Raw genomic sequence first — 26,614 nt, forward strand, 5'->3', positions numbered from 1 at the left:
TCACGGGATACTGACCAAACAATCTGCAGCCAGCTGCACGCTACAACATCCAAATCTAACTCCTTTGCTCTAAAACACGCACAAGAACGCACACACACACACACACACACACACACACACACACACACACACACACACACACACACACACACAGACACACACACACACACACACACACACACACACACACACACACACACACACACACACACACACACACACACACATACACGCGCGCGCAAGCACGCACGCGCGCACAAAAGGCATAGACTAGACTTTATATGTGAAGCATATACGCAATCTTTGCCATGACAGTAGATGGATAAATAAGTGCATATTTCTGGTGTAGAGAAAGATACTTTCTCAATTTTATGCTTTGACTATTTACCGGTGAGCATCGTACAGTCGAAAAGAAACCCAGAGATCACTCTCAGTCTAAGACAATATTGTTACCTTATGTAATTGGAACAATTGCAGTCCGTGTGTAGGATCTGTGGTTTTAGTGAGGGCGGGGTAAATTGGACTGACACCACTTTGCACTTCAACAATCTGGTTCCGTCACAGTACAAGTTGTTTGTGTAACCCGACAGCTCGGTGCACCAAGTCGCGCGCTTTACACACTCATTAAAACGATTATTCACGATCTGTCGAATGTTTTCTAATTCTCTCACAAGAAACTAATTTTCTACAATACAGTTAAGGGAAACAAGCGCTCTGTTTTTACATGACCGTTTTAAAACAGCCTGTTGCTCTGCACAAACTGGAGAGAAGAGAGGTCCGACTCCGAGAGGGCCGGTTTAGGTGTTAATCTTCAGAAAAAAAAAAACAAATGTAAAAAAAAATCAGCATTTAACCTCTTGATGTGAACATCATAATCGGTAAAAATTGTTGATCTGTCGGGGTTATACCCACAACCTATTGGATGTTTCATCCAATTACATTTAACATAAATAACAACTTATGTAAAGCCTACTTCTACAAGCCAAAAACAAACAAAAAAATAGCCTAGTCTAATAATAATAATAATCATCATCATCATAATCATAATAACACTATTATTATTATTATTATTAATAATAATAATAATATAGCATTACTGTTATTATTATTAGGCTGCTAAAATGTGTTATTCGTCATTGCTTTTATTAGTCCTATTATATTTCGTCGTTGTGAATTTCATAGAAAAGAGTCAAATGTGGTTGCTAAAGCAGCATTTGTAGGTTATTCAATGTTGCAAAAAAACTAGTAGTTGTACAGTGCTGCGTTTGCCTGGGCCTTAATAAGAGGCTTTTATTGAGTTGTGGCTTGGAACGAGATCATTGAAGTCATTGTTGTTGTTTGTTGTTTCACAGCTTGTACATGTTACTCGCTTTTTAGATGTTCGGCTCAAGCAAGTTGATAGAGAGATTGGTATGTGTATGAGGTGTATGCGATTACTGTTGGCCCAGCATTCTGCGAAATGCTAGCGCCCTCAGTCTGCAACTCTCAGATTGCATCGGAGAGAGAGAGAGAGAGAGAGAGAGAGAGAGAGGGGGGGGGGAGAGCGAGAGAGAGAGAAAGAGAGAGAGAGAGAGGGCCTAGTCTATATCATAACTCCTGTGGTCGATGCGCAGCTTTTATTGAGAGCCTAGGATCATACCTATATTCTGCAAGCCGACACTCAACAAACTGTATGACATTCATTTCATACAAATACTAGGCCTACATATTGCACGAAACAAGATAGTAGGCCTCGAGGCTACTGGAGATATAAAATGTGATAACTTTTCTGCATACTGTCATGGCTAAGCGAGGAAAGAGCTGGTAACATCATTGTAGTAGCATTCTGTATTCAAGGTCGCCCTTTCAATATTTACGCATAAATAGAGGTTTGCGAGGCTAATGTATTGCCAACTCGTGGAGCTCGTGGATAAAGCCCCGTTAAGCCGGTAAGAATGGTGCCCTGAACCAGCTTAGGCCTACTGCTGTCAATCGTCTCAAAGGACTGGTATCTATCTATCTATCTATCTATCTATCTATCTATCTATCTATCTATCTATCTATCTGCCTGCCTGTCTGTCCGTCTGTCTATCGATAGGCTATACTGTAGCCTAGATGGGCTATAATAGGCTGTGTGATGTGATATCTAGGCTGTAGATATGTCAATACAGGCTATATTCATGTCTCTATATCAATCTATTTATTTATCTACCTGTCCAAAAATGTGCCGGAAGGACATAGGCCTACAGCCTGCATGGTACATGTAGGGCACTGATTGACCAGATGTCTTTGCATTCACGGGTCCTGGCGCTACACAGCAGAATTGTACCACGTCGAAGAGCAGTTGATTAAGTAAGTAGGCCTACCTCTGAACTGAGAGCATTATGCCAGTCTAGCAGGTTCAGTAAATTGCCACGTGCAGGCTATGTATTTTATCCATAGGGGCAATTCCACGGTATTGTCATTTGCGATCACGTGACTGAAAAATACCGTGACTCGGCTGAGGCCATTTTGACAAATGGATTGTGGCCTTTTCGCCCTTGCCATTGGCTGCCTTGATCCTCCACGTTATTCTAGTCTATTTATTTAGGCGTGAGCTATTCCTCATGAAATAAATCAAGGATATAGATGGTCTTACACAGGTCTACGCCATATACAGAATGGCAATCCTATAAGCTCTTGCTTTGCGACCATTAAAGGGTTGGGGACAGGTAGTTCATAAATCCGATCGTAATCTCTGTCCTATGCTATATGCGCCCCAACCACGCCTTACAAGACACTAGTATGGACCCCAGACCCATCCGACGCACTCAGACAAGTGCAAAAATAGCTCTATATGTATTGTTCTGAGATATCCACGAGAGACAAGCTAGGCTAGACGTATAGTTTTTTTTTCCCCAGGCACAAACAAAATTGGTTTCCACACCTACTGAAGCTTCTTTTTTTTCAATTGATCCTTTGTTAGAGTAGGTGATGAATTTGCTTAGTTGCGGTTCAAGTAGGCTATTTGTTAACGTTTGTGGGCTGGACGCCACCACAAATTATTTGCAGGTACAAAGCAATTACATGCCATATGCATAGGGAAATAATCACACCTCCTAAACCCCAACCAAGTACCATCACACTGAGCAGCTATAAATCCACAAGGGCTAGCCTAACATCCCACTTCAGTAGGCCTATAGCGGAGTTCATATTTTTTGCCATTCATTTGATTTTTGAAAGTTGCATTTTTGAAACAAAACATGCAATTTCAACATTAATGTTCAGGACAAAAGCAAGGCTCCAACACACAAAATAATAGGCAGCACTTATTTTCCAAACACAGCCTATTTTGCGTAATGGTAGCTCATTGCCACCCGTGGAATAGTAAAAGGAAAACATTTTTCTTTTACTACTGTACATAAATCAAACTGGAGAAATAGGTGAAAATAAGTCCAAATAAATATACAGTCTTTTATATAGGCCTATATGTGGAAGCTATATGTAGGCCTACTGTCATTTTAGAATGGAAGAGATACACATGTGTAGAACAGACGATGATACACGTAGGCTATATTCTACATTTAAATTTGAACCCTGGCTCTTTCAGCCTTTGTCTTCTGAGTGGTCACCCCGTTTAACATCTGAACGATAACATCTTACAGGGGAGATATAGAGTGTCACCGGGCTATTGTGAAAAGCAACGAGGTTATTGGATTACAGTCGTACACATTCAACACGATGCCTCTTTTCGAAATGAACAAATTGCTGGATGTAGGCTATAATGCTGAAAGTTGGGCTCTCACCATTTAATTTCTGTTAATATTCTGTAGGGATATTACAGGCCTGTGTGAGACGGTGACACATTTTTTCTGGTCAGCCGAGGACATGACGGTTGCCCTATATTTTAAATGTTGGCCATCATAGGTCAAGCTTCTTCAAATGTAACGTGTAGTAGGCTGCAAAAGGTTTTGCTTTTGCCCTTCTTTTCCTATTTCAGGCTATGTCATAGCTATATAATTGTCACCAAAATAAGTATGTGTCATATGCTGTTCACATATGTGTTTAGCTTTGATTTCTCAAAATGGCTCAGACCTCTAAATGTGCCATGCATCACTGCGAACACAAAATAATATGCTACACACACAAGCATAATTGCTTTACAAAAGCTCGGTCTGATTTTATCTATTGCTGTATTTTGGTAAGTTGTGATAAGATGTAATTGGCTTAATGTAGACCTGACCGTAGACCATGAGATAGCGTGCAGATCGGAGATTGGAGGCTTCCGAGGTCAACAAGACCAGTTGTAAACACGAGCAAATCTATTGCCGCCAAACGCCAAGGCCTAAAGGTCCTACCCGCAAACTGTCGCTTAAATTTAAACTTATATCATCTTAATTTACATGGTATTTCAGTAGAGTCCACATTACCCATTTGCAATTCTGAATTGACAAGAAAGACAAACTATTCATGATTACTGGACTTGACCTATTTCTTTTATTTTTTGTTCGGTTAACAGTTTAAGCGACAAAACACGGGCATAAGACCACAATATCACAACCATGAAATTTAAAGACGACATCAACAATCACTCCATATTTTATGAGGCATTTACTCAACACGGGTTACACGTTCGCAAAGTTAACCTATAATTACAAATAGGTATTGACAATTTACTAATTACAAAAAAGTGACCTGGTGGTGGCCACATAGGCCTACAGTAAAATATGCACAACACAGGCTAAAGGCATTCATTCCTTTTGTCCCCTTCTCAAACGGTCAGTCAGGTGTGGTGAATACTGAAATTCTCTTTTTTTCTATACCCAGTCTTTGGTCTACAAAGTAACAGTATTTTGAAAAGAACGAAAGCATTGTAAGTGCATTTACCTATCTGTAATAAAAAAGGACAAAAATAACAAAGAGCCATGGAATCGCACGGGTAATCTGCACTTTAAGAACACATATTTATTTGAAATTTTCAAAATAAAAATTAGTGTGTAATTTTTTTTTCAAAATCATATTCCACCAGCGCACTCACGGTAATAATACTGCAAACATGGGACTGGTGGGTGACGTGATGATATTAGATATTTTGTTATATTAAAATTAGGCAAATCTGCAGTCACTATTTCAATACACATTCTAATGTAATTATACTGCCTTTTAAAAAAAAAAAAAGCCTACATTTTATCTTCGTCTTTTTTCTTGTCACATTGCACGTTGCTGACAGAGGAATAAAACAACTTCCCAACATTTGACGTATGTATATGACGTTTGTATACAGAAATAAATGCAGAATATTCATAAAAAATACCTGGAATTCGACTGCTTGCATTTTGTTCTTTCTCTTTGCTTAATTTCTCCATTATTTTATATTACAATGTAAATGGTGAAAAATGTTCACTTACAGTCTGCTCCTGTGCAGGATTAGTTAGTGTATAAGTGGGTTTGAGGTTGACCCTTGATTTTGATGCGTGAAGTAATCAGAAAGTCCGCTGGAAAGTCCTGAAGAGAAACTGGGTAGAGAAGGCCTTAAAGATTCACAGGGGATGGAGGAGGGCGTCTGAGGGGACGAGGACACAGTCCGGGCCGTCATTGAAGTGCTGCTTTGGGAGGTCATGGAGGGATGGGGGACGTGGGGGAAAAAGTAGCTGGTTTGCCCTGCGAGCAGGTTAACGGAACAGGGGTTTAAAGAGTATGTCCCAGAGCATGGAACGGAGAGGCCGCATGGCACAGACGCGGCTAGCGCGGCCGCGGTGAGGTGGTGAGTGGCGTACGGAATCTCCCCATTCACAAGTCTGTCAACACTTAGGCCATTGGAGGCAGGAAAAGAGTGGTTGTTTCCCAAACTGTTTTGAGTCAACATTGTGCTGTAAGACATTGGATGACTAGGGTAAGTCGACGACGTCCCGTTGTAGCTCAAAGCGCTGTTTGCCCTCGGATGATGAAGGGAAAGGAATGGAGACATCGGCCAGTATAAGGACCCGGCTCTATCCATGAATGTGAGTCCGGTGGAAGTGAAGCGAGCGCCGCGTTTAAACGCTAGCTTAGCCCTGGATGTTGTCGACCTCCTACGAAGTTTGCCTGTTGTCCCGCCGATGAACACATCGTCGCTCGAGGGGTCAAGCATCCAGTAGTTTCCCTTCCCGGGGTCATCATAATGCCGGGGGACTTTCACAAAACATTTGTTAAGACTGAGGTTGTGCCTAATGGAATTCTGCCAACCCTGCTTGTTCTCCCGATAATAGGGGAAATTTTTCATGATGAACTCGTAAATGCCATTCAGTGTGAGGCGTTTTTCCGGACTCTGCCGGATTGCCATCATGATAAGCGCATTATAACTAAAAGGGGGTTTCTCATACTTGCCATTTTTCTTTTCCCCGTCTTTCCCTCCTTCGCCGTCTTTGCTATCCTTTTTCTCTTCCTGTTTTTCTTTCTCATCAGTGCAAGTCGACTCGTGCGGAGCATTGTCACTTTTATTGCACACATTCTCCGACTTAGTTTCCTGAACCACAGAGGGAATCTTCTCCTCTTCTTCGGGGACTGACCTGTGCGGGTTGTCATTCAGGACGGTCTCAGGAATCAGACTGTTTATACTGAACGACGATTTAGGAATCATTTTCACTTCTTTCCGTTCTCCCATGTCCAACATCACACGCAAGGTAAAATGGCAACAACCAGCAGCACAGTCGGATCTCAGTGTCTTAGGCTGGCGAGTCCTCAAACGATAATAAAAAATAACTATTTCATGTTCTTCAAAAACACATCGATAAGAGACAGCAAGCTACAATTAATTACGGGAGCCACAGACACTAAGCTGTAGAAAAAATTGGTTGAACCTTTTTCAGACTCCAGCCAACCACGGCACCATAAGTATTAACGCGTCCTCCCTCGTAGCAGCCAATCATTGCGCAGTTCTTAGCGGTTGTTCAAGTGCGTAAGGATACACAAGGTCCACCAATGCAATGCAGAATGCGCACATCCACTCAACAAAGGTTTTCATTTTCAGGAGCAAAAATCCCAACCAAGAAAATAGATCACATCACCTCAGTCTATTTCACTGCTTTTGATCGTTTTAGACTGCTGATGCAACACAGGCTTATTGCTTAAACGCTTGTTTACAAACCGCGGGGGAAAAACAAGAGGGAAACAGATATGTAGCTGCTGAAGACAGGTACTATTTTCTGTCTGAAACAGTCGTTACTTTTTAAGTGTAAGATCTTTTGCAAATATTTGAAATTGGACATGGAAAGAAAGATTTGGACATGTTTTTAGGACATCTTAAATAAAACTATCCATATCTAAAACAAGAGTAACATAAGCATTTGCCCTTTAAAGCATTTTATTTAAGAACTAATTGGAACCTACTGAAAGTTTCTAGTGCACTGATTAATGGATCTGACTCTATCCTGATCTATCTATCTATCTATCTATCTATCTATCTATCTATATACATATCAGATTATTATTGTTATTATTGTATTATTGTATGATTATTATCACTGGTAGTAGTAGCGGTGGTATTAGTTGGTATTAGTAGCTGTAGTAGTAGTTTTAGCAATAGTACATTTTGCTACGAATAAGCCCCCCCCCCCCCCTGAATTCTATGGATAGATTTTGCGAGTCCGACATAAATAATTAATAATAGTGTGCAAGGGGCTGTAGGGTCTTCCGATTTTGAAAATAACAATCCAGCATTGTTTTTTATAGGAGGGGAACATTTGGATACCAGGTGCGATCAAATTGTGCCTATTTAATAAGCTGCAGCACATGTAAACTCCATGCAGCACCAGGTATGCTGACAGTAAACTATTGGACCTACTTTATTGGCGCTGTTTGCCCTAACATGCAGGCCTGCCTGCTGATTTAACCTCAGCATGTATGCCTATATTTCATTCAGGCATCGGGCCTACATTGACTTTATTAAACCTCAAGTCATTGCATAGCGCATAACCAAACTGAAGTCCTATTTGTTGAATAGTAGAAGACATGTAGTATTCGTGTCAAGCATCTGACACACGGCATGGCGAAGGGTGAACGGTCTTACAATTGAACCGCCGTGTTTGTTTGAAGTCTTACGATAGAGGGAAGGCGCGAGAGGTGCATGTTTGCCGGCAGTAACAGCATCACAGAGGTCTGTCTGACTAAACAACGCAACACACGCAGGCGCACACATGCACCAGCGCTCCAACACACAGCTTTCTCTCTGTCTCTCTCCCTCACACACACACGCACACGCGCACACACACACACACACACACACACACACACACACACACACACACACACACACACACACACACACACACACACACACAAACACACAAACACACAAACACACATACACACACGCAAATGCAAGCAAACAAACAAATAAACAAACCTTAGTGGAATCCCTGTGACTCCACATTGATGCGCCTGCGTCCTTATTCGGACATGTTGCGCTTTGATCATGGCACAAAACGCGCTCAGGGGAAGATAGAAACGTCAGTGTTTATAGTCCAGCAGCAAATACACTTGTGATAAGCCTGTTAGAGAGAATTATATATAGGCTACGCAAGTCTGCGGGTGATTATTTTACGTTTGCGTTTTGGAGGGCACCATGCACATTCAAATAACCCCGTTAACATTGGGTATTAACTATAGTTTTAACTTTTCAGAACATATTATTCCATATATTGTCACAGTTGTCGTCTTGTGTTTATCTTAACCCAGGCCGACTGAATGCCATTCGATTAGATTACCAAGTACTAGGCCTATATGCGAACAGTTGACGATAATAACTAATGGGACTTATACATCTCTAAATTGTGTTATTTATCGATATTGATATTGATCGATATTGCTTATTGCGCCAGGAGCATGTGGACGTTTTATTTGGTAATAAAAGACCTGCGTGTTAATGATAGCAGCCCAGTTCACTGAATCATGCCTAGAAGTTGAAGGTGATGTGTACCGGCAGATAAGCGAGTCCCGGTGTAAAGCGTTTATTCTGGAGACCCAGCGCCTTCTGAATGTTGCGTGAACCTTCACCAACAACATGATGCTTTAAAGTAGAGAGCTTGTAGCATCATTTACTCGCTGTGAATCGGTAGCGGCGCCGTCTTTGAACTTTGCACGTTTGCAAAAAATAAACATACACTCATATTTTTTTTTCTTTGACCTATTGTATAGGCCTAAATCAGAAAATTGCATTCCTATTCTCAACTCACCCCATGCTCAAGAAAGTGCATGTCTTTCTTGGGGACAACTGAACGAAAAATACCTGGCAATGAATGAACGAATGAATGCACGAACGAACGGATGGACGAATGGATAGACGAAGGGACAGAGATACTGTATAGGATCATCAGAATGCTGTCATTACAAGTGTTCTAACCCTGGAGTAGCAACATTTCGTGCCGGCTAATACAGGTTAGCCTATATCAAGAGCCCCAAATTGCCCCGAAGCACCACAATTGGTTGACAATGCATTGCAATTAACTTACTAATATGAGGAAACTCAACTTATAACACAACTTATTGTTATGAGGTTTTTAAGAAGTAACCAAGGATATACTATGCAGTCTAATGAACAGATGTACCCAATATTTTCACAGTATTTTCACATCACTGCTAATTGGGAATACGGGGATATTGTCTTGTGGCCTATACAGGCATTATTTTTCAAAATGCTTATTACACACTTCACGGTGCTCAGACAAACGTGTAGCTTGATAATTAAGTGATTAACGGATTTTTAAAACAAATGTGCTTGCTCGTGGACAAAATGTATCTAGCTACAGGTCTGTCAATGTCACCTAAAGGCGTGGGAATGCTGCGCTCTGGAAATGTAGGCTATGTGTACCACGGGAGACGTTTGAGTTTTGTCCTCTAAACTTTGCATTATAGCCATTTGTGAAAATGTGGTTTAGTCGATTGAACTGTCATGACGCCTGTCTTTTTGATAAATAAAAATAAAAATTCTCAGACAGACATGTCTGTCTTTACATACATATAAAGATGAAGACATATGGCATGTGTTTTCATGAACGTGATTAGAATGGCTATGCAGAAAGCAGCTCAAACGCGCGATGCACCATAGTTTACTCCTTATAGCCTACTGTAAAAATCCAAACAAAAGCTTGGCCAAAAGTAGCTAGCATTTATTGGTTTCACTGGGGGTGTTCGGTATAGCCCACTCATAACAAATTGTTTGTAAACATATCACTTACATAAACAGTAATTGTTCACCTTTAAGGGATAGGCTATGTCGCCTGCAATAAGCTACACAGGCAGGGATAGGCTACAGCCCAGAGCCCACATAGTGGTCTTATTTCCAAAGTGTATAATTGGATCGCCCTCTGGCGGTAGCCAGTCCACCAGCTTCTCTTCACACATTAGTGGACGCCCCGAAATGCCTTCATCTGTCACAGACTTGGATGGAGAACTGCACATTCAAACCGGAGGCTCCATTATAGATATCAATCAGTCTATTCCTTTCATGTTATTTTGCAAGACTGGCGCTCTCGTCAGAACAACTTGCTCCAAGACAGAACAGATTAATTCAATTAAACGTTGAGGATTGCTATACAAGTTATTACATTTGAGCGCTAGGTATATTGCAGAAAAGAAAACAACCATAAAAGCCGACTATCTGATCTCTCCTGTCCTATGTCAGTGACTTAATATGGCAGGCCTTTGTTAAACCATGACTTTATAAATAAGCAATCGTAGGCTATAGAGGCTGATAACATTTCTTGAAGGACATATTATTTTAGCTCATTAGATTACGTCTGAATGAACATTTCATGGCATTTAAGGTTTATTTATTTTGTTTGTCTGCTCAGTATCGGAATAGCCTATATTCACTAAAGCTTTCACGATTTCTTGTTCACTTTGCGAGATAGGACACCTGGCCTTGGTAGAGGTCTGCGCTCTTCGAGTGTCCAGTTTGATTTATAGGCTATTTATGAACAAGGAGAGAAAGTGTGGCTCGTTCGCAATCCATGAGTAGCAACAGATCAAATGTTTTCGGTAAGGTGTCCCTATAAATACACCCAATGGCGCACCACAACCAACTATAATAACAACAACAACCAAAGTAAAGTATAGGCAATAGACCAAATTAGCGCAGTCCTCAAGCTCAGATGAATCCGATGAATTCTCACAGACTCTGAATAGGCCCTTCCACTTTCATGTTTCAAGAGCATCGGGGAATGCGGACAAAATCACGCTGAAAATGTTAACACATATTTTCTTCACAATTATTTCTGTCATAAGACTACCAAATTCGGACCATTTAAAATACAATTTAACCGAGTTAACGAAAATGTGCTTTATGTTGTATGTCTTAACACTGAATAAAGCCTATTAAACGCGTTTATTTGTGTTGGTGTAGCCTAGGCCTAAACGTAATTATTTATTTATAACTATCTTGTAACAATAAAATTAAAATATTAAAGACAATGTTTACTCTTGACATCATCAGTTGCTGATTATTGTTAGACTATAGCCTACTTGATAGAGTAGCCTATTTCAACGAATTTGTTGAGGGTTGCCCTGAACAATGCAAATACCTGATGACCTGCAAGTGCAATGTAGGCTACTACAAAATAGCATTTAATTTAGTTTAGACTACTAGAAATGAGAAATCGGACTTTGATTAGCATATACCGGCCTACTTAAATCGGAGCCAATTTAAACAGTGTTCAGTTGGTTGCGCCGATAGGTGTTCATTGGAACCAATAATGACCCAAAATATGTCTGTAGACTTAACTAAAAAGGGTTTCTGGCAATTCCTGTCTGACAAAATAAACCTCGTTCAATGGTGAACTTTTGAACTCACGGTCTCTCAAGAATTTATATGGTCTCTAGCGCCCCCTACCTCTATGCACAAAAGTAGGCTAGATTGTGATCAGATGGCATTTAATAGAACACAACTACGACGAGCGCATTTCCATTGGAAGGGCATTTCCAGAAAACGTTCAGATTTCCAATTTGACATTAGGCCTACGCATTTTTCAGATGAGGACCACATAGTGCCATGATAACTTGGGGATAATATAAGAGTCCCAAATCGTTAACGGCAAAATGAACCCACCTGCCTGATTTATACAGGTAATCGCCAGGCCCACTTGTCCCCTAGGTAGCCCCCTACATAGCCCCCCTATAGAGTTAACACTATATAGTGAACGAGTGAGTGAGTGAACGAGTGAACATTTCGAACACAGCTAAAGGGTCTTAGATTTGATTAGGGAGGCTATACCGGGGGAAACAATGCGCAGTGGCCCTGTTATTTTCCATCTGCGTCTAACTTCGTGGTAGGCTATAGGCTCTTCTTTACATAAACATAACTGGAACATCTAGACCCATTCAGGTCTCAGGCCTCGCACTTGACACTTCGCGGATACCCCAGAATAGAAATGCGCATCTACGGTCGTCAAGGTTGTCTTTAACCTGAATGTATACCATAATGCATATAATATATTCATCTATAATCGTTGCAAACAACGGAAACTCTGGCAGGATTGAAATAATAGTTGAGACCGTTTCAATTAGCTCGTCTCCGGGTTTATCACTAACGATCAAGGAGATTTAAATATCTACATAAAGTAATGACAAGCTTGCTTAATGTGAAGTGGCACAATTACTGAAGACTAGTGCTTCGCGTATAAAATATTGTTTTCTTCAAAATGTCGAGTGACATTATCCCTTTAGTCCACAACTTGCTTGTGCTAGACAAAATGGCCTGCATCAGAGCAGTAGATAAAATCTACTACGCATTTCACGGAGATACATTTGGATTAAAATGTATATTTTACGCACAGTGGTGACAGTGAACATTTTATGCAGAATGTACTAAAATTGTGCCATCTTAATAAATGAACAAACAAACAAATGGGTCGTTGATTATGTATGTGACCATATCAATGATTAAAACGAACCCGCAAAGATTCTGCACCTGCGTTTATAATGCTAAGCATGAGACACCGACCTCAAGACGGAAACGAAAAAATACAATTAACCAGCTGAGGTGGTAAGGCCATACAATTGTCCATAAGGTCAGAGAAACCGCACTTTTGACCGAATCGAAAAGATTATGCAGCCTACTATAACACAGTGTTACACTGAATATCTATCAGAATATCATGTTTTCAATGTTTATTTTATTATTAATTTCATTTAAAACTGATTTACAAAATACAGTTCGAAAAATCATTGCAAAATATTTCGCCTAAAAGCATATATATGCTACCAACATATATAGGCTGTGATCACACCATATCGTTTCTCCTCTTTTCAAGATTTTGACGTTAAAATAAATACATTTTGAAATATGTTTAATGTAAACATGCGCTCGATCATTTGATTAAAAACCGAATCATCCAGCTTCTTTTGAAAAAAGGGAACTGGAAACCATCACAGTTAGCCTAACTATTGCTGTTTTAAACTATAAGTGTGCCAGTCATGAGCGACTGTGGGCTGAGTGGATGCCTGTCGCCCTCTTGTGGTGGATCATTTCTTAAAGAGTTTCTTGAAGACGCTCTTGGTTTTGGTCTTGTCCTTTCCACCGGTGTCTGTGGGCGGAAGAGGGGGTGGGGCGGAAGGGGGAGTGTTCCTGGTCAGCGTGCTCCTTGGAGGATCCCCTGTAACAAACACATGAAAATATGCAACTCCGCACAACACAACTGCCTGCCCCTGTGGATGCAAATGAACACACGCTCACACGCACACACACACACACATACACACACACACACACACACACTGAGTGGTTGCATAGAGCACACCTAAAGTAGGGTTCAGACCAAAGATTCGCGATGACACGAGACGAGACGAGCCACGACGTTCTAAAACCATGCAACTGCGACTAAACACGTCGAATGCTCTGCGACGGCTGGCAACTACGTGCAACTTCTAACTCACACCGATGCAACTCAGTCTTGTCGCGCCGGGAATCTTTGGTGTGAATTGGGCTTAAAGCGAACAGTCCCAGTAACCCTGACAATTAAGACACAACGAGGATTGTGTTGGATGTAATGTTTGGTAAACTCTTTCATTGCCCTCATTGCTCGTCTTGAAGACAGAGTGCCGATGAGCTTACCCATATCTTTGGTATCATCATGATAGCGGTGTACATTGTAGTAGGTGTGGGGGGGCTTTGGTGGCGGCTCTCTGTCCATCTCGCCGTTCTCAGCTACGAAACAGACTAAGGTTTCAAATATGCAGGGGCTTTGCAACTAGTGCATGTATGTTCTGCATGCACATTATATACAGTGTGTGTGTGTGTGTGTGTGTGTGTGTGTGTTGCGTCTTTGTGTGTGTGTGTGTGTGTGTGTGTGTGTGTGTGTGTGTGTGTGTGTGTGTGTTTGTGTGTTGCGTCTTTCTGTGTGTGTGTGTGTGTGTGTGTGTGTGTGTTGTGTCTTTCTGTGTGTGTGTGTGTGTGTGTGTGTGTGTGTGTGTGTGTGTGTGTGTGTAAAATTCTGTCTCAGTACCGTGTGCTTGAGCGTTTGGCCTGTCTGTGGCAACAGTGTCTGGATCGGCGGCTGTTGTAGCGCTCGCCTCTGCAGCCTCCCTCCCCTGAAGCGCTACATTTCTCCTACAGGGGACAAAAGAGACGGGAGACAGTGAGGCGGCGAGGCTCTCAGGCAGGATGTGCAGGTTTGTTTTTCTTCAACTCCATTACAGCACTTTCTTCAACTTCAACTCCATTACAGACCATAAGCGTGTATATATATGGAGGCCCATCATGCAGCAGGAGAATGAAGAGCAGAGCACTTTGTTGCTTTATCTGTAGTTTTGTTACCCGTAATGCTCCTGAGAGGTAGTGGGGGAGATGCTCTCCTGGAGCTCCTGGGCCCACACTTTCCGTTGGTCATCGCTCTCAGCGGCGAACATATAATGACTTCCGTCTTCCAGTCTGCAAAGAGGAGAGAGAGAGAGAGAGAGAGAGAGAGAGAGAGAGAGTGTGTGACAGAGTGCATTTAACTTAACTGACCTAAAGATATTCATGAAATTGGGTAGATGAAAATGCATGAATGATAATTAAATAATTGGAATATGAATAAAAAAAAGAAAAGTGAACAGAAGAATTAACCTCCAAATACTTTTAACTGATCATCATTTTATGAATATGTATCATGTCTCCCAATGTGTGCAGGTGTAAGGAAGATGTAGATTGGGCTAAAATTGCAAAACTCCAGAACTGATATCTAGTCAATTAAATAAGTAATTTGTCATTTAAAATGGGCAAGTAGATGTAATTGTGTATAACATTATGTATTAATGGCATGGAGATTTTGCACTACAGGGATGCATTGGCTAAGTGCAAACTTACATTATTTTGAAGGTGTGCTCCTTTCTTCGGTAATAAGGGTTGTCTTTACATATGGCATTTTTTAAACCAATAGGAGGAAATAGTGTGTTCTGTAATCACACAAAATAAATTGTACTTGAGCTCATGGTAAGGCAGTGTCCATCTGTGTGTGTGTGTGTGTGTGTGTGTGTGTGTGTGTGTGTGTGTGTGTGTGTGTGTGTGTGTGTGTGTGTGTGTGTGTGTGTGTGTGTGTGTGTGTGTGTGCGTGCGCGCGCGCGATTGAGTGAGTGAGTGAGTGAGTGAATAAGTGAGTAAGCAAGATAGAGAGATAGAGAGAGTGTCACCTCTTCAGAAGTATCCTGGTCTCTGAACAAGTTCAGGGTCTGCCCCTCCAGAACAGCATGCACAGCCTCCCAATTATCTGCACCCTGACACACACAAACACAGTCAGACACACAACAGACCATTCCCACTCCCACCACTCCCTCTTGATGGGGAATGATTATTTCTTAGGAGGGAGAGAGAGAGAGTAATTTGTGAAGAATAGATAACTTACTTTGGTTCCTCCATGTTTCAGTCTAATTTCCAACATTCCTTCCATACGTGCAGCGGAATCTCCAATTGGCTGTGTGCAGAAACAGACACATCCTCAGGTCACTCAATGTTCAGCATTTGTGTTGCGCTGTGCTGTGTTGTGTTGTGTTGTGTTGTGTTGTGTTGTGTTGTGTTGTGTTGTGTTGTGTTGTGTTGTGTTGTGTTGTGTTGTGTTGTGTTGTGTTGTGTTGTGTTGTGTTGTGTTGTGTTGTGTTGTGTTGTGTCTCAAGAAAGAGAGTGGGTTCTCTAGTGTTCCAACAGCTGTTTCTGTGGTAGTCAAATTACACCTGTACTGTATTATCACTTTGTATGGAAGGTGTGAGCTGTGCGATAACTGACCGATTTTCGAGGAGCAGGCTTGGGCTTGGACTCGGCAGCCTCCTCTGGTAGGTCCTCCTGTCTCGGAGGTGAGTCCGGCTCTTGGGATGAAGAAAGTGAGTCGGAGCCAGACGACGCCACCGCCGGCTCAGGGTCTGGGGAAGCGGGGGCCGGTTCAGGAGGACACGGAGACTCAGGGCGGACAGCAACTGGCTCAGCACGTTGCAGTGGAGCCTCATCAAAGTCAATGGAATGTTCAAGACGGTCTGGAGACTTAGAGTCTGGTGAATCCAGTTTAGGCGTATCCTCAGCCTTGGAAGAGAGGATAGGAGAGGATTGTGCGGCTAGTTGATCTGAGACAGGCGACTCAAAAGACCTAGGGGCTGGTGTGGGGGGGTCTGCATCTAGCTTCTGCACTGATTCCAGGCTCTGGCTGGATAGCGTTGGCTTTGGTGCGATGGGAGGCTTATCTCCTGGAGTTACACCAGAAGATAGTTCTCGCTCACGGGAAGAAAGCCGGGATGGATACCGCATCTCCGTGGATGTGGGACTACCAGAGGGCTGTTTTTCAGCAAAGCTGGGAGACTCTGAGCGTTTGTCCGACGGCGTTGCCGATCGTCTGGACTCGGGCGAGGTGGACCTCAGCGGAGATCGAGAAAGCGAAGCTGGTGTGCTGGAGGAGGCCAGTGAGGAACCCTTGGGAGGGGCCTTACTCAGGAAGTGTGCGGTGGGGACGGAGGCAGAGGCCGAGGAGTCGCCTTTCCCTTTGCTGCCGCTCCTGAGCACAGAAGGCACGGTGGTCCGGGAGCTCGGAGTCGGAGTCAGAGTAAGGTCCGCCGGCTTGTGTTTCAGCGAAGAAACTCGCACAGGTGTCTTTTTGGACTCCCTGTTGCCAATTTTAAGCTCAATCTGAAAGAAAATCAAAGAAGACAATGCCTTTTTTTTTAGAAAGCGTTTTTTTTCAATTATTATTGTTTTTGCCATCAAGCCCATGGGCCACATGCTAGAAATAGTTTTTTTTCTGACCTGCAGCTTCTTCTCATTTAAGGCGTTGAATCGCTCATTCTGGGCCTCAATCATGGCCTCCAGGTCCTCCTGCTTCTTCAGCAGCTCCAACACATCCGACACAGAGTCCTGGGAGACAGAGCAAAGGGTGAATCTCCACATCTAAGCCAATTACCTAGTTACCACTGCTGGCCTAGTTGTCACTGCTGCGGCTGTGTGTGTGTTGGTGCTCCTACCCCATAGCTGTGTGTGTGTGTGTGTGTGTATGTATCTGTGTTGGTGCTCCTACCCCATAGCTGTGTGTGTGTGTGTGTGTGTATGTATCTGTGTTGGTGCTCCTACCCCATAGCTGTGCATGTGTGTGTCTGTAGCTGTGTGTGTGCGTGTGCGTGTGCGTGTGCGTGTGCGTGTGCGTGTGCGTGTGCGTGTGTGTGTGTGTGTGTGTGTATGTATCTGTGTTGGTGCTCCTACCCCATAGCTGTGCATGTGTGTGTGTGTCTGTAGCTGTGTGTGTGTGTGCGTGTGCGTGTGCGTGTGCGTGTGCGTGTGCGTGTGTGTGTGTGTGTGTGTGCTCCTACCCCGTAGCTGTTGGCCTTGAGGCCTCCCTCGTGGGCGCTGAGCCAGTGCTCGGCCTGCGCCAGTTCCCTCTGCAGCTGCTGCAGCTCCCGCTGATAGGCCAGCAGCTGCTGCTGCTCCTCCCAGCTCTCCTGCAGAGTCTGCCCCAGCTCCTGCAGCTCCGCCACACGCTCCTCCAGCTAGCGCGCGCACACACACACACACAAACGCACACGCGCACACACACACACGCACACACACACACAAGCACGCACACGCACACACACACACACACACACACACACACACACACACACACACACACACGCACGCGCACACACAAGCGCACACACACACACACGCACACACGCACACACACAAGCACGCACACGCACAAACACACACGCGCCCGCACACACACACACGCACACACACAGTTACAAACACCTCCAATTTGCCAATTAATGGTACAGGCGACAATTGTCTCTCAACAGTTGTCAACAGATGTCATGGCGCTGTAGGCTTTCAGTCCTGTGCGACACTGTGGAATAGAACATCTACACACACTGTGACAATGTCTGTATAGTTTCACATTTTCATTTTGATGGACGCAGTAAGCTCTGCAACATACACCCCAGCAGACATAAACGTACTTTTACAACATATTTTGTTAATCGATACTTAAACTACCATGAATTAGCCTGGAGAACAACATATAAGACAAATAGTCATGAAAACATTCACTCATACGTAGTTCTTCAACATACATGCACATGCACACACACACAAATATAGGCCACCATACTAACCTCTTGGGACATGAACCCCTCCTTTATGAGACTCCGCCCCTCATTTTTCACAGCCTGTGATTGGTCCAGCTGTCTGTCAATCTGAGTGCGGTACTCCTCATGCCTTTTGATCAGCTGCTCCAGGTCTCCTGGCTCGCTCCCCATCCCCTCCCCTCTCACCAGGGACAGGGTCTCCCTCATCCACGTCCTGTAACGGCAGCTAATTAGCATCCCGATAGCACTCCAGCTGCGCCGAAAGCTAATGGCATTTGAAATTGCGGCGAGATTTTGAAACATGGCATTTTCAAAAGAGAAACACATTAGCATAACAAGGAGGAGATATGATTGTAGCGCACAGCCATTGTCACATTTCCGCTGTATTATGCCATTTGCTTTTACATTTCCAGGATCATCACTCTTGTATTTTTATCCCATAAGACTGCGTCTTGCATAGAGATTATAGATGTATTCAAAAAGAGATAGCATCAAACCAGGCTGAAACTTACTAATTAAGCCTTAGGCAAAGCACTGCCATGTTCGAATTACTACCACAAACTTCTCAAGATATCCAAGATACAACAAGCACTTCTGTGTGGATGAAGAATCAGAGTGGCTTTTTGGCTTGAGCCCGACTGTTGAGCCTGCTTTTGATGAGACTGAAGAAGGGGGGGCACACGTACACTAGCTGCCTCCAGTCGGCAAGGTATCTCTGGACGGCCTCCGCCTGGCGTAGCCACTGGCGCCGCTGGTTGGCCTTGGCCTGCAGGCTCTCCCAGCCGAGGGTCACCTCCTGCAGCCGCTCCCGCACGCTCTCCTCCACCTGCGGCAGCCGGCGCACCAGGTCTGCACCCTCCTCCTGCCGACGCTGCACCTCCTCCTCAATCACCAGCAGGTCTCTCTGAGAGAGGGAGGGAGGGAAGGGAACACATTAAAGAGATAACATCTTGTTCATGGGAAGGTTTTTTATTCGGTGACATGCTATTTGTGCTTGCATTGTACCTTGTTTGTAAGTTGCTTTGGAGAAGGGCAGGAATTAAAAACTGTGTTCATACACAACAGTTATGGTAAGTTTTGCTGAACCCATGCAATGATTTTCACCATAGGATCATGGTCATCCAATACTGTTGTCAAACCCTCCATTGCATAATTTGTTTTGTAAATGGGATTATAGTTTTGTAAATTATTTTACACAAAATATGATCTTATATGTTCATTATACCCCATCATAAATATACCTCCATATAACAAACACAATGTCAAAACACACATGTAATTTCAATAAATATGATATTATGTGATTATGGTTTGTGGTTTGTGGTTTGCTATTATTTTTGTTTTTTTTATTAGGCCATTGATTGAATATACATTGTTATATACATTACTGCTATTCTCCTGTTACATACATTGTTATTTATTGCTGCTATTCTCCTGTAGCTTTACCGAATAGTCATAACCATAACCATGTAACCATATTTCAATGAAAACTCTTTTCATTGTTGCACATGACGTTGCATAGAATGTTTTGCCTGCTCTTTGTTTCGCTGTAACTCGGATTATTACGTCACAATGATCTCCCAAATATAATGTTGTTTTGGTCATTTTTACGATAAGCAAGGACCGACAAACTGATCATAACCGCCGCATCCCTGAGCGGGGCGGTCCGCTTCAATGGGTTACCAACGGGAAACTTGTCGAAGTAAATCCATATTTTACACGGTTTCACTAATCTACGTTCATTGAGGATCAAGTCAACATTCTACAATGCTGAGAGCCACTGACAAGACTGGTATGTCACCTCTCCTGCTCGTCAACAGGAGACTCCAAATGGAGAGCGCAGAACTTCAAAAGGCCCAAGACGCAGCGTCAGAACGGAATCGCGCTATTTGTCGTGATAACCTTAATTTGAAATTGGCAATCCGAAGACTGTCACCACAACTTCAAGAGATTGGTCTTAAGCAGGAGGATCTGAATAAGATGCGTTTTGCTTTACAAGAAGGCTCCGATAATCTCACTAGATTACAGTCTCGACTGAAGACATTGGAGACGAACAATTCTGACCTCAAAGACGAGTTAGAATCTCGTCTCGGGGAACTGTCCATCCTTCGACGTATAAAATTGACAGACAAGGAGCAAATTCAAAATCTCAGCAGTTGCGCAAGCACACTCGAGTACCAAAGTGCCCTCGGACAAAACTGCGTTCAGCAAAAGTTTGAAGACATAAGGCAGATAGATGCTTCCCTTGAAGAGCTGAACTCGGCCTTGAAAGAGCGCTCGGAGTTTGTCAAAGAGTGGAATGAGAGACGGACAGAATTGAAGGTCGAGGTTACCGAAGCAATACAACCAACGCATGATATCCTAACATCTTTCGGAACATGTCAGACCAGGTGTTTCTCAAAACCCAGATTTCCTCGTAAATCCACCAGACAGCCGAGTGTTTTAGAAGAACTGAGCCTATGTCAAGGCAAACCACCTCACGAAACGCCACCTCACGAAACACCACCCCAAGAAACACCACCCGAGGCCTTGGAAATGGTAAGTTTTAGCATTATGCAAAAGTAGACTATAACTACCTCATACTGTTAGGGGCACGGTGTGGAAACATGTAACACGATATTCTCCGCAACTAATGGGCCAATCGCAGTAGAAATTATCCTAGTTCTGCCAGTTGGAATGGGTTTTGACCGTTCCTTTTTCGCTTTTCAGGTGCTTGATAAGACGCCGCCAAAGAGGAGATTATTAGCGCATTTGAAGCCGCTGATTTGCACCGTCGGATTTACAGTCACGCTCATATTCATGCTGATCAGAATCGGCACCGCCGTGCCCGTGTGCGCTCCCGGACCAGGTGTTTCGTGTGAGGATCTACTACGGGATGCGCTTCAGAGCGTGCTGCTGCCGTATTGTGACCTTCACTTCCCTCTAACTCCACCTTACTGAGGAGTTGTTTCTGTAGACAGTATTTAAGTATTTGTAAGAACATTGGCTTTAGATGAGAACGCCTTTTTAGTTCAGTTATAGGCTACTAATAAAACGCAGTGAAATTCAATCGGATGTGATTGTGTAGTGTGCTGTGTGGAACTATGATGTATTTATAGAATGTCCACGTCATTGTGACCAATGTAAAATAATAACTAATTTCAACGCTTACAAAACAATGTGAAACTGAATAGAAATATTACACTGATCATGATCATTATTAAACAAAAAAGATAATCTATCCAACCTGATGCTGATTATACCATTTGAGAGCATTCAAGAAGAGAATTTGAACCCTTGTAAACTCTACACAGAAACATGAGACTGACTGTGATTTAAAACAAATAAAACACTCACAAACACACACACACACAGAATCTATCCAACTTGTTCCTGTGTTCGTGTTGCCCTCCGTTTTTCGGGAGCTCGGATATGATAGTGTAATATGGACAGCAGGACGAATTGTGACAAAAGTCTTTCGGATTCAAACATTGTTCCATTTTGATACCATTTGAGGGCATCACCTGATCTTACCTCCAAACCCTCAAGTTGGCTGATCAGCGCCTGAACACTCAGCAGGTCGTGGTTCTGCTCCTCAGAGTCCAGGCCCGCCTCCTTCTCACTCATCCAGCTCTTCAGCTCGTCCACGTCGCTGTCAAACTGGTGCACTTCACGCGCCGAGTGTAGATTCTGTCAGAGATGAATCATTAATATGGTGCCATTCAGCATCTTGTGACTGGTCACTGAGTAGGCCTAATTGTGTCTACCTGTTGGAATTGTGCAGCGTCTGCACATTCCATTGACAATAAGAAGGCACAGGGCAAAGGTGGATGAAGTTTGGATGATTTTTTTGCAGTAAAATGAAATAGTTTGTTGCTTACATCCCTGCAGATTCATATTTGACCCCAAGATGAAAACATCAACAACACAATGGCAAAGACACAATAATATTGTACATTAAAACATAGTCAGAAAAAAAACAGACTACTGAAGAGATGATCAGCACATTATATTAAGACATACTCAATGGTCATCAACTGATTTTACTCTCAGTAACTGACTATGCCCATGACCATTAAACGCCCCAACAATGACCCTCAGCCCCCTCACCTCTGCACGGGTCTTGACGGCCTGGTTAAGCTCCTCCCACAGCTGCTTCAGGGTCTTCCCCCTCAGCTGGGCCCCACTGGAGCTCACCTTCTGGCCCAGCTGCTGGACGCTGGCCAGCTTGTGTTGACCCAGGGAGCCCACCTCCCCTGAGAAGTCCTCAAACTTCTTCTGGAGGACCTACAGTACAGGGAGGAGAGGACAACAACATCGCCATGAAACCTTTTGATTGTCTGATTATCTCCAGCGTACACAGACATGTCTACTACACATATGCACAGCATATTTTAGGTTAGCAGTACCTACAGGTGTTGTAACTGTCCAAGAGACATTGTTGACATTACAAAGTTACATTGTTAATGTGTTGACGGAGTATTATATTATTTGTGTTGAATTCATGTCTTTATTATTTGTTTAAAAATGATTTCAAATTTGTGCTTTAAAAATGAGATTGCCTCATGTACTAGTTCATGAATATTCATTTTCCTTGTACTAAGAGTTTGTTTGTATACGGGGCCTTAAACCAGGAAGTATGGGAAGAGCGCCAAAAGAGATGCAAACCAGCTACGGACTCATAACTTCTCAAGAAAGATGGACTCTGCATTAGGTTTATGGCGCTAACGTTGTCACGGTGTTTTTTTGACTATGTACGTTTACAGTTTGTCATAGACAAGAAAAGAGAAAATAAATCTTCAAAAAAAATCATCAGTATGAAGCGTGGCCGTTTATTAAACCAATGCAGCTACAGTGACAACGATCCGCCAATGTGGCTAAGTAAGTAGAAATAGCTAGCTAGCTTGTGGTCTGGCTAACAAGTGGACCAAGATAACGGCGCATACTGTAGGCTAGCCTACGTTTTCAGAGACTGGTCAAGGCTACTATGGTAGGACGACGTGAGCTTCAACGTAGACAACTGGATTGAGAGCGGCTTCAGAGTTGGGTCTACAGCGACTTCCACCGTGTGGTTTCAAGCAGCCAGTCTTCAGCAACCAGACGGACAGCTGCCTTCTTCGTTTGCAGAAGACCAGCGTACTGCACGGGCTACGGGTATCTCCGCGACACCTTTCACGATTCAGCCAGCAAAGAACTACGTTCGCAAGCAACGCGTCAGCCTCCATCTTCATCTCTACACAGTAAGCTGAGCGTTACGTAGCCCGTCTTCAGGACCTTCTGACTCACCCTCGGCGCATAGTGGACATCGGTATCAGGTTTGACCATGCAGTCCTAAAGGTTGGATCATTTGAAACGTTAATGGACATTTGTAAATGCAAACGGACTTGATAAACGTCATTGATAGCCTAATTGTTCTTCCTGCATTATTGTTGCATTGTGATTTAATGTGTTTAAAGTGACATTGTATTTTGATTTAATTAGCATTTATCTAGTGCTTGCAAACTGCCTACATTAAGGAATTTTGAGTATATGGTTATAAGCTTAAAGTTATAAGTTTAAAGGAGATATATAAATGTACAAATTTCTTACTAGTGCTTGATAGACTACATTTCTGAGATGTCAGTTCACGGGGAAGGGTCACAAGGTGATAAATGTGATGAACATACAGAGTCTTTACAACTTGATGGTACAGACAATTTAGAACCCAGCACAGAAGTTATTGCTAAAATGTCTGCTGTCCAAGCAGCAAGCAATGAGCCTGTCCCTGCCACTTCAATAGCAGTAGAGCAAAGAAAGTCTGATAGGGAAAGAAAATTAACCCCCAAGATGCTAGAGCTAAAGCAACAAGAATCCTGTCAAAAAGAGAGCAAATTCATGAAGCTATATGAACGCTGGAAAAGGGAAGTTAAAACTACACGTGATAAACTTAAAAAATGAGTGCACTGAAAATGAGTTAGCCGACATGATGGATGCTGTGGAGGGACTTGAGATGCAAGTAAAAGATGTGTACGAAGATATGCGATTGCAAACAGCACCTCCCACTCAAATTAGGAGAAAGATTGATTCTTGTACAGCAGTAACAGCAGATTTGATGGGTCTATTGAAAGTACGTATGAGTGAAGTGGGCCTAGAGGAGTTTGATGATAAAGCAGAAAATGCTAGACTTCACATGGTGCTTGACAGGGAGTATGCACGGTCTATATTTGAGGCATCAGTGATTGACCGCGCAGCCCCTAGCTGCAAGTCAGGCTGTCCATCAGAGCAGCAGAGCATTACCGTCAAAAGAGCAGAGTACGCTGCGCAGTTAGCTGCAAAAGAGGCAGAAATACAAATGGAGGATGCAATTGCTGCTCAGAGACAAGAACTTAAAAGACTAGAAAATCAGAGAGATCTTCAAGTAATGGCTGCTAAACTTAAAGTGTACTCCGAAGCTGAAGGGAGCGAAACCCATGACAAAGTTGGAGTAACACACGTGGAGGTGACCACTGGTCCCTTAGTACCACCTAAAAACATGAAGAGGGGCAAAGCATACAACAATAATGACGAACAAACGAACACTGTCAAAAATGAAGCACTGTTAGTACAAGCCCTACATGATTCAATGATCCTGACTAGACTTCCTGCTCCCGAGCCCACCATTTTCTCAGGGGATCCTCTTAATTTCTTAGAGTGGAGCACAAGCTTTAAAACATTGATAGAGAGACGATGCACTAACTCAGCAGACAAACTGTTTTATCTGCAAAAGTACATTGATGGTGAGGCGCGATCTGTACTAGAAGGAACCTTCTTTAGAAAGGATGATGAAGCTTACGACCAAGCCTGGGAGACACTGCAAGCTCGCTATGGTCATCCCTTTGTAATTCAGCGTGCATTCAGAGAAAAACTAAATAACTGGCCAAAAATAAGCTCCAGAGATTCAGTAAAGCTAAGACAGTTCAGTGACTTCTTGACCGCGTGCAGCAATGCCATGCCATATGTGAAGGGACTGCAGGTGCTGAATGATTGTGAGGCAAATCAGAAAATGCTTCAAAAGCTTCCAGATTGGATTACATCCCGTTGGAATCGACACGTAACAAAACAACTACACCAAGTAGAAGAGTATCCCACTTTTAAAGAGTTTGCTGAGTTCATGGCACAGGAAGCAGAAATTGCCTGTAACCCCATGACGTCACTCAATGCACTAAAACCTGTGGAAGAAAAGCCATCTCGAGACCTTAGGCGTCCACAGGCTAATACATTTATCACAGCCATAAAAGCAACAGATAATTCCAGTAGGCCAAGAACGAATAGTGCCGTAGAGAACAGCTCTGATGAAAATGATTCATCAGAAACATCCTCAAACCCAATCAAATGCATGTGCTGTGGAGAAGGTCATTCCCTCCACAAATGCGAGATGTTTGCCAGTAAGCCTGCAGAGAATAAGAGACAATTCATATTTGACAACAGCCTCTGTTTTGGCTGCCTTAGAAGGGGGCATAACTCAAAAGACTGCAAACAAAAGGCTATCTGTAAAATATGTAAGAAACATCACCCAACGCCCTTACACGAAGACCGTCCAGCGGCAAATAGCGCTCCAAAGGTTATGCCGGTTGAGGAGAATACATCTTCCCTTTCTTGCTGTGTAGAAAGAAGTGATGGTGGGAGCTCATCTATGATAGTGCCCGTTTGGATTTCTTCAACTAAGACTCCGGAAACAGAGACACTTGCATACGCCTTGCTTGATACTCAGAGTAGCAACACCTTTGTAGATCAAGAGGTGTGTCAAACATTAAGAGTAAGTTCAGAGCCAGTCAAATTAAAGTTGACCACTATGATGGGAAAAGACTCCATTGTTCAGAGTGCAAGAGTTAGTGGTCTTAGAGTCAGAGGGTTCTCATCCAAAAGTTGGATCAACTTGCCACCCACCTATACCAGAGATTTCATTCCCCTTGAGCGCTCCCACATTCCCACACCAAAGGCTGCTGAGAGATGGGATCACCTGAAGGAAATAGCTTTGGAAATACCAGATTTAATGGACTGCAAAGTGGGACTTCTCATAGGCTATGATTGTTCCAGAGCATTAGCACCGCGGCTAGTCATCACAGGAAGAGATGATGAACCATATGCCATCAAAACTGACCTGGGC

At 43.1% G+C, this 26,614-nt stretch overlaps 3 protein-coding genes across 3 annotated transcripts in view; 1 reads left to right on the top strand and 2 right to left on the bottom strand.

Annotated features, from left to right (window-relative positions):
* Positions 1 to 4,539: 4,539 nt before the first annotated feature.
* Positions 4,540 to 6,708, bottom strand: foxg1a (forkhead box G1a). Its single transcript, XM_062522326.1, has one exon. The coding sequence runs from the start codon at positions 6,608 to 6,610 to the stop codon at positions 5,390 to 5,392; it is 1,221 nt and encodes a 406-aa protein (XP_062378310.1). The 5' UTR covers positions 6,611 to 6,708; the 3' UTR covers positions 4,540 to 5,389.
* A 6,327-nt stretch (positions 6,709 to 13,035) lies between these two features.
* sptbn5 (spectrin, beta, non-erythrocytic 5) overlaps positions 13,036 to 26,614 on the bottom strand; it is a 56,059-nt gene continuing 42,480 nt past the window's right edge. Inside the window, exons 57-70 of the mRNA XM_062523463.1 lie at positions 22,600 to 22,776; positions 22,024 to 22,179; positions 19,197 to 19,414; positions 18,538 to 18,724; positions 17,752 to 17,928; positions 17,195 to 17,302; positions 16,190 to 17,077; positions 15,813 to 15,881; positions 15,601 to 15,684; positions 15,278 to 15,366; positions 14,747 to 14,860; positions 14,436 to 14,539; positions 14,045 to 14,137; positions 13,036 to 13,586 (exon numbers count right to left, since the gene is read on the bottom strand). Coding sequence (XP_062379447.1) covers positions 13,456 to 13,586; positions 14,045 to 14,137; positions 14,436 to 14,539; positions 14,747 to 14,860; positions 15,278 to 15,366; positions 15,601 to 15,684; positions 15,813 to 15,881; positions 16,190 to 17,077; positions 17,195 to 17,302; positions 17,752 to 17,928; positions 18,538 to 18,724; positions 19,197 to 19,414; positions 22,024 to 22,179; positions 22,600 to 22,776 — 2,595 coding nt within the window. The 3' untranslated portion in view covers positions 13,036 to 13,455. The remainder of the gene's footprint in view (positions 13,587 to 14,044; positions 14,138 to 14,435; positions 14,540 to 14,746; positions 14,861 to 15,277; positions 15,367 to 15,600; positions 15,685 to 15,812; positions 15,882 to 16,189; positions 17,078 to 17,194; positions 17,303 to 17,751; positions 17,929 to 18,537; positions 18,725 to 19,196; positions 19,415 to 22,023; positions 22,180 to 22,599; positions 22,777 to 26,614) is intronic.
* Positions 20,151 to 21,539, top strand: LOC134067202 (uncharacterized). Its single transcript, XM_062522327.1, has 2 exons — positions 20,151 to 21,048; positions 21,220 to 21,539. The coding sequence occupies exons 1-2, from the start codon at positions 20,278 to 20,280 to the stop codon at positions 21,448 to 21,450; spliced, it is 1,002 nt and encodes a 333-aa protein (XP_062378311.1). The 5' UTR covers positions 20,151 to 20,277; the 3' UTR covers positions 21,451 to 21,539.

The sequence above is a fragment of the Sardina pilchardus genome, chromosome 20, assembly GCF_963854185.1.
Source record: "Sardina pilchardus chromosome 20, fSarPil1.1, whole genome shotgun sequence".
NCBI classification, from domain to species: Eukaryota; Metazoa; Chordata; class Actinopteri; order Clupeiformes; family Clupeidae; genus Sardina; species Sardina pilchardus.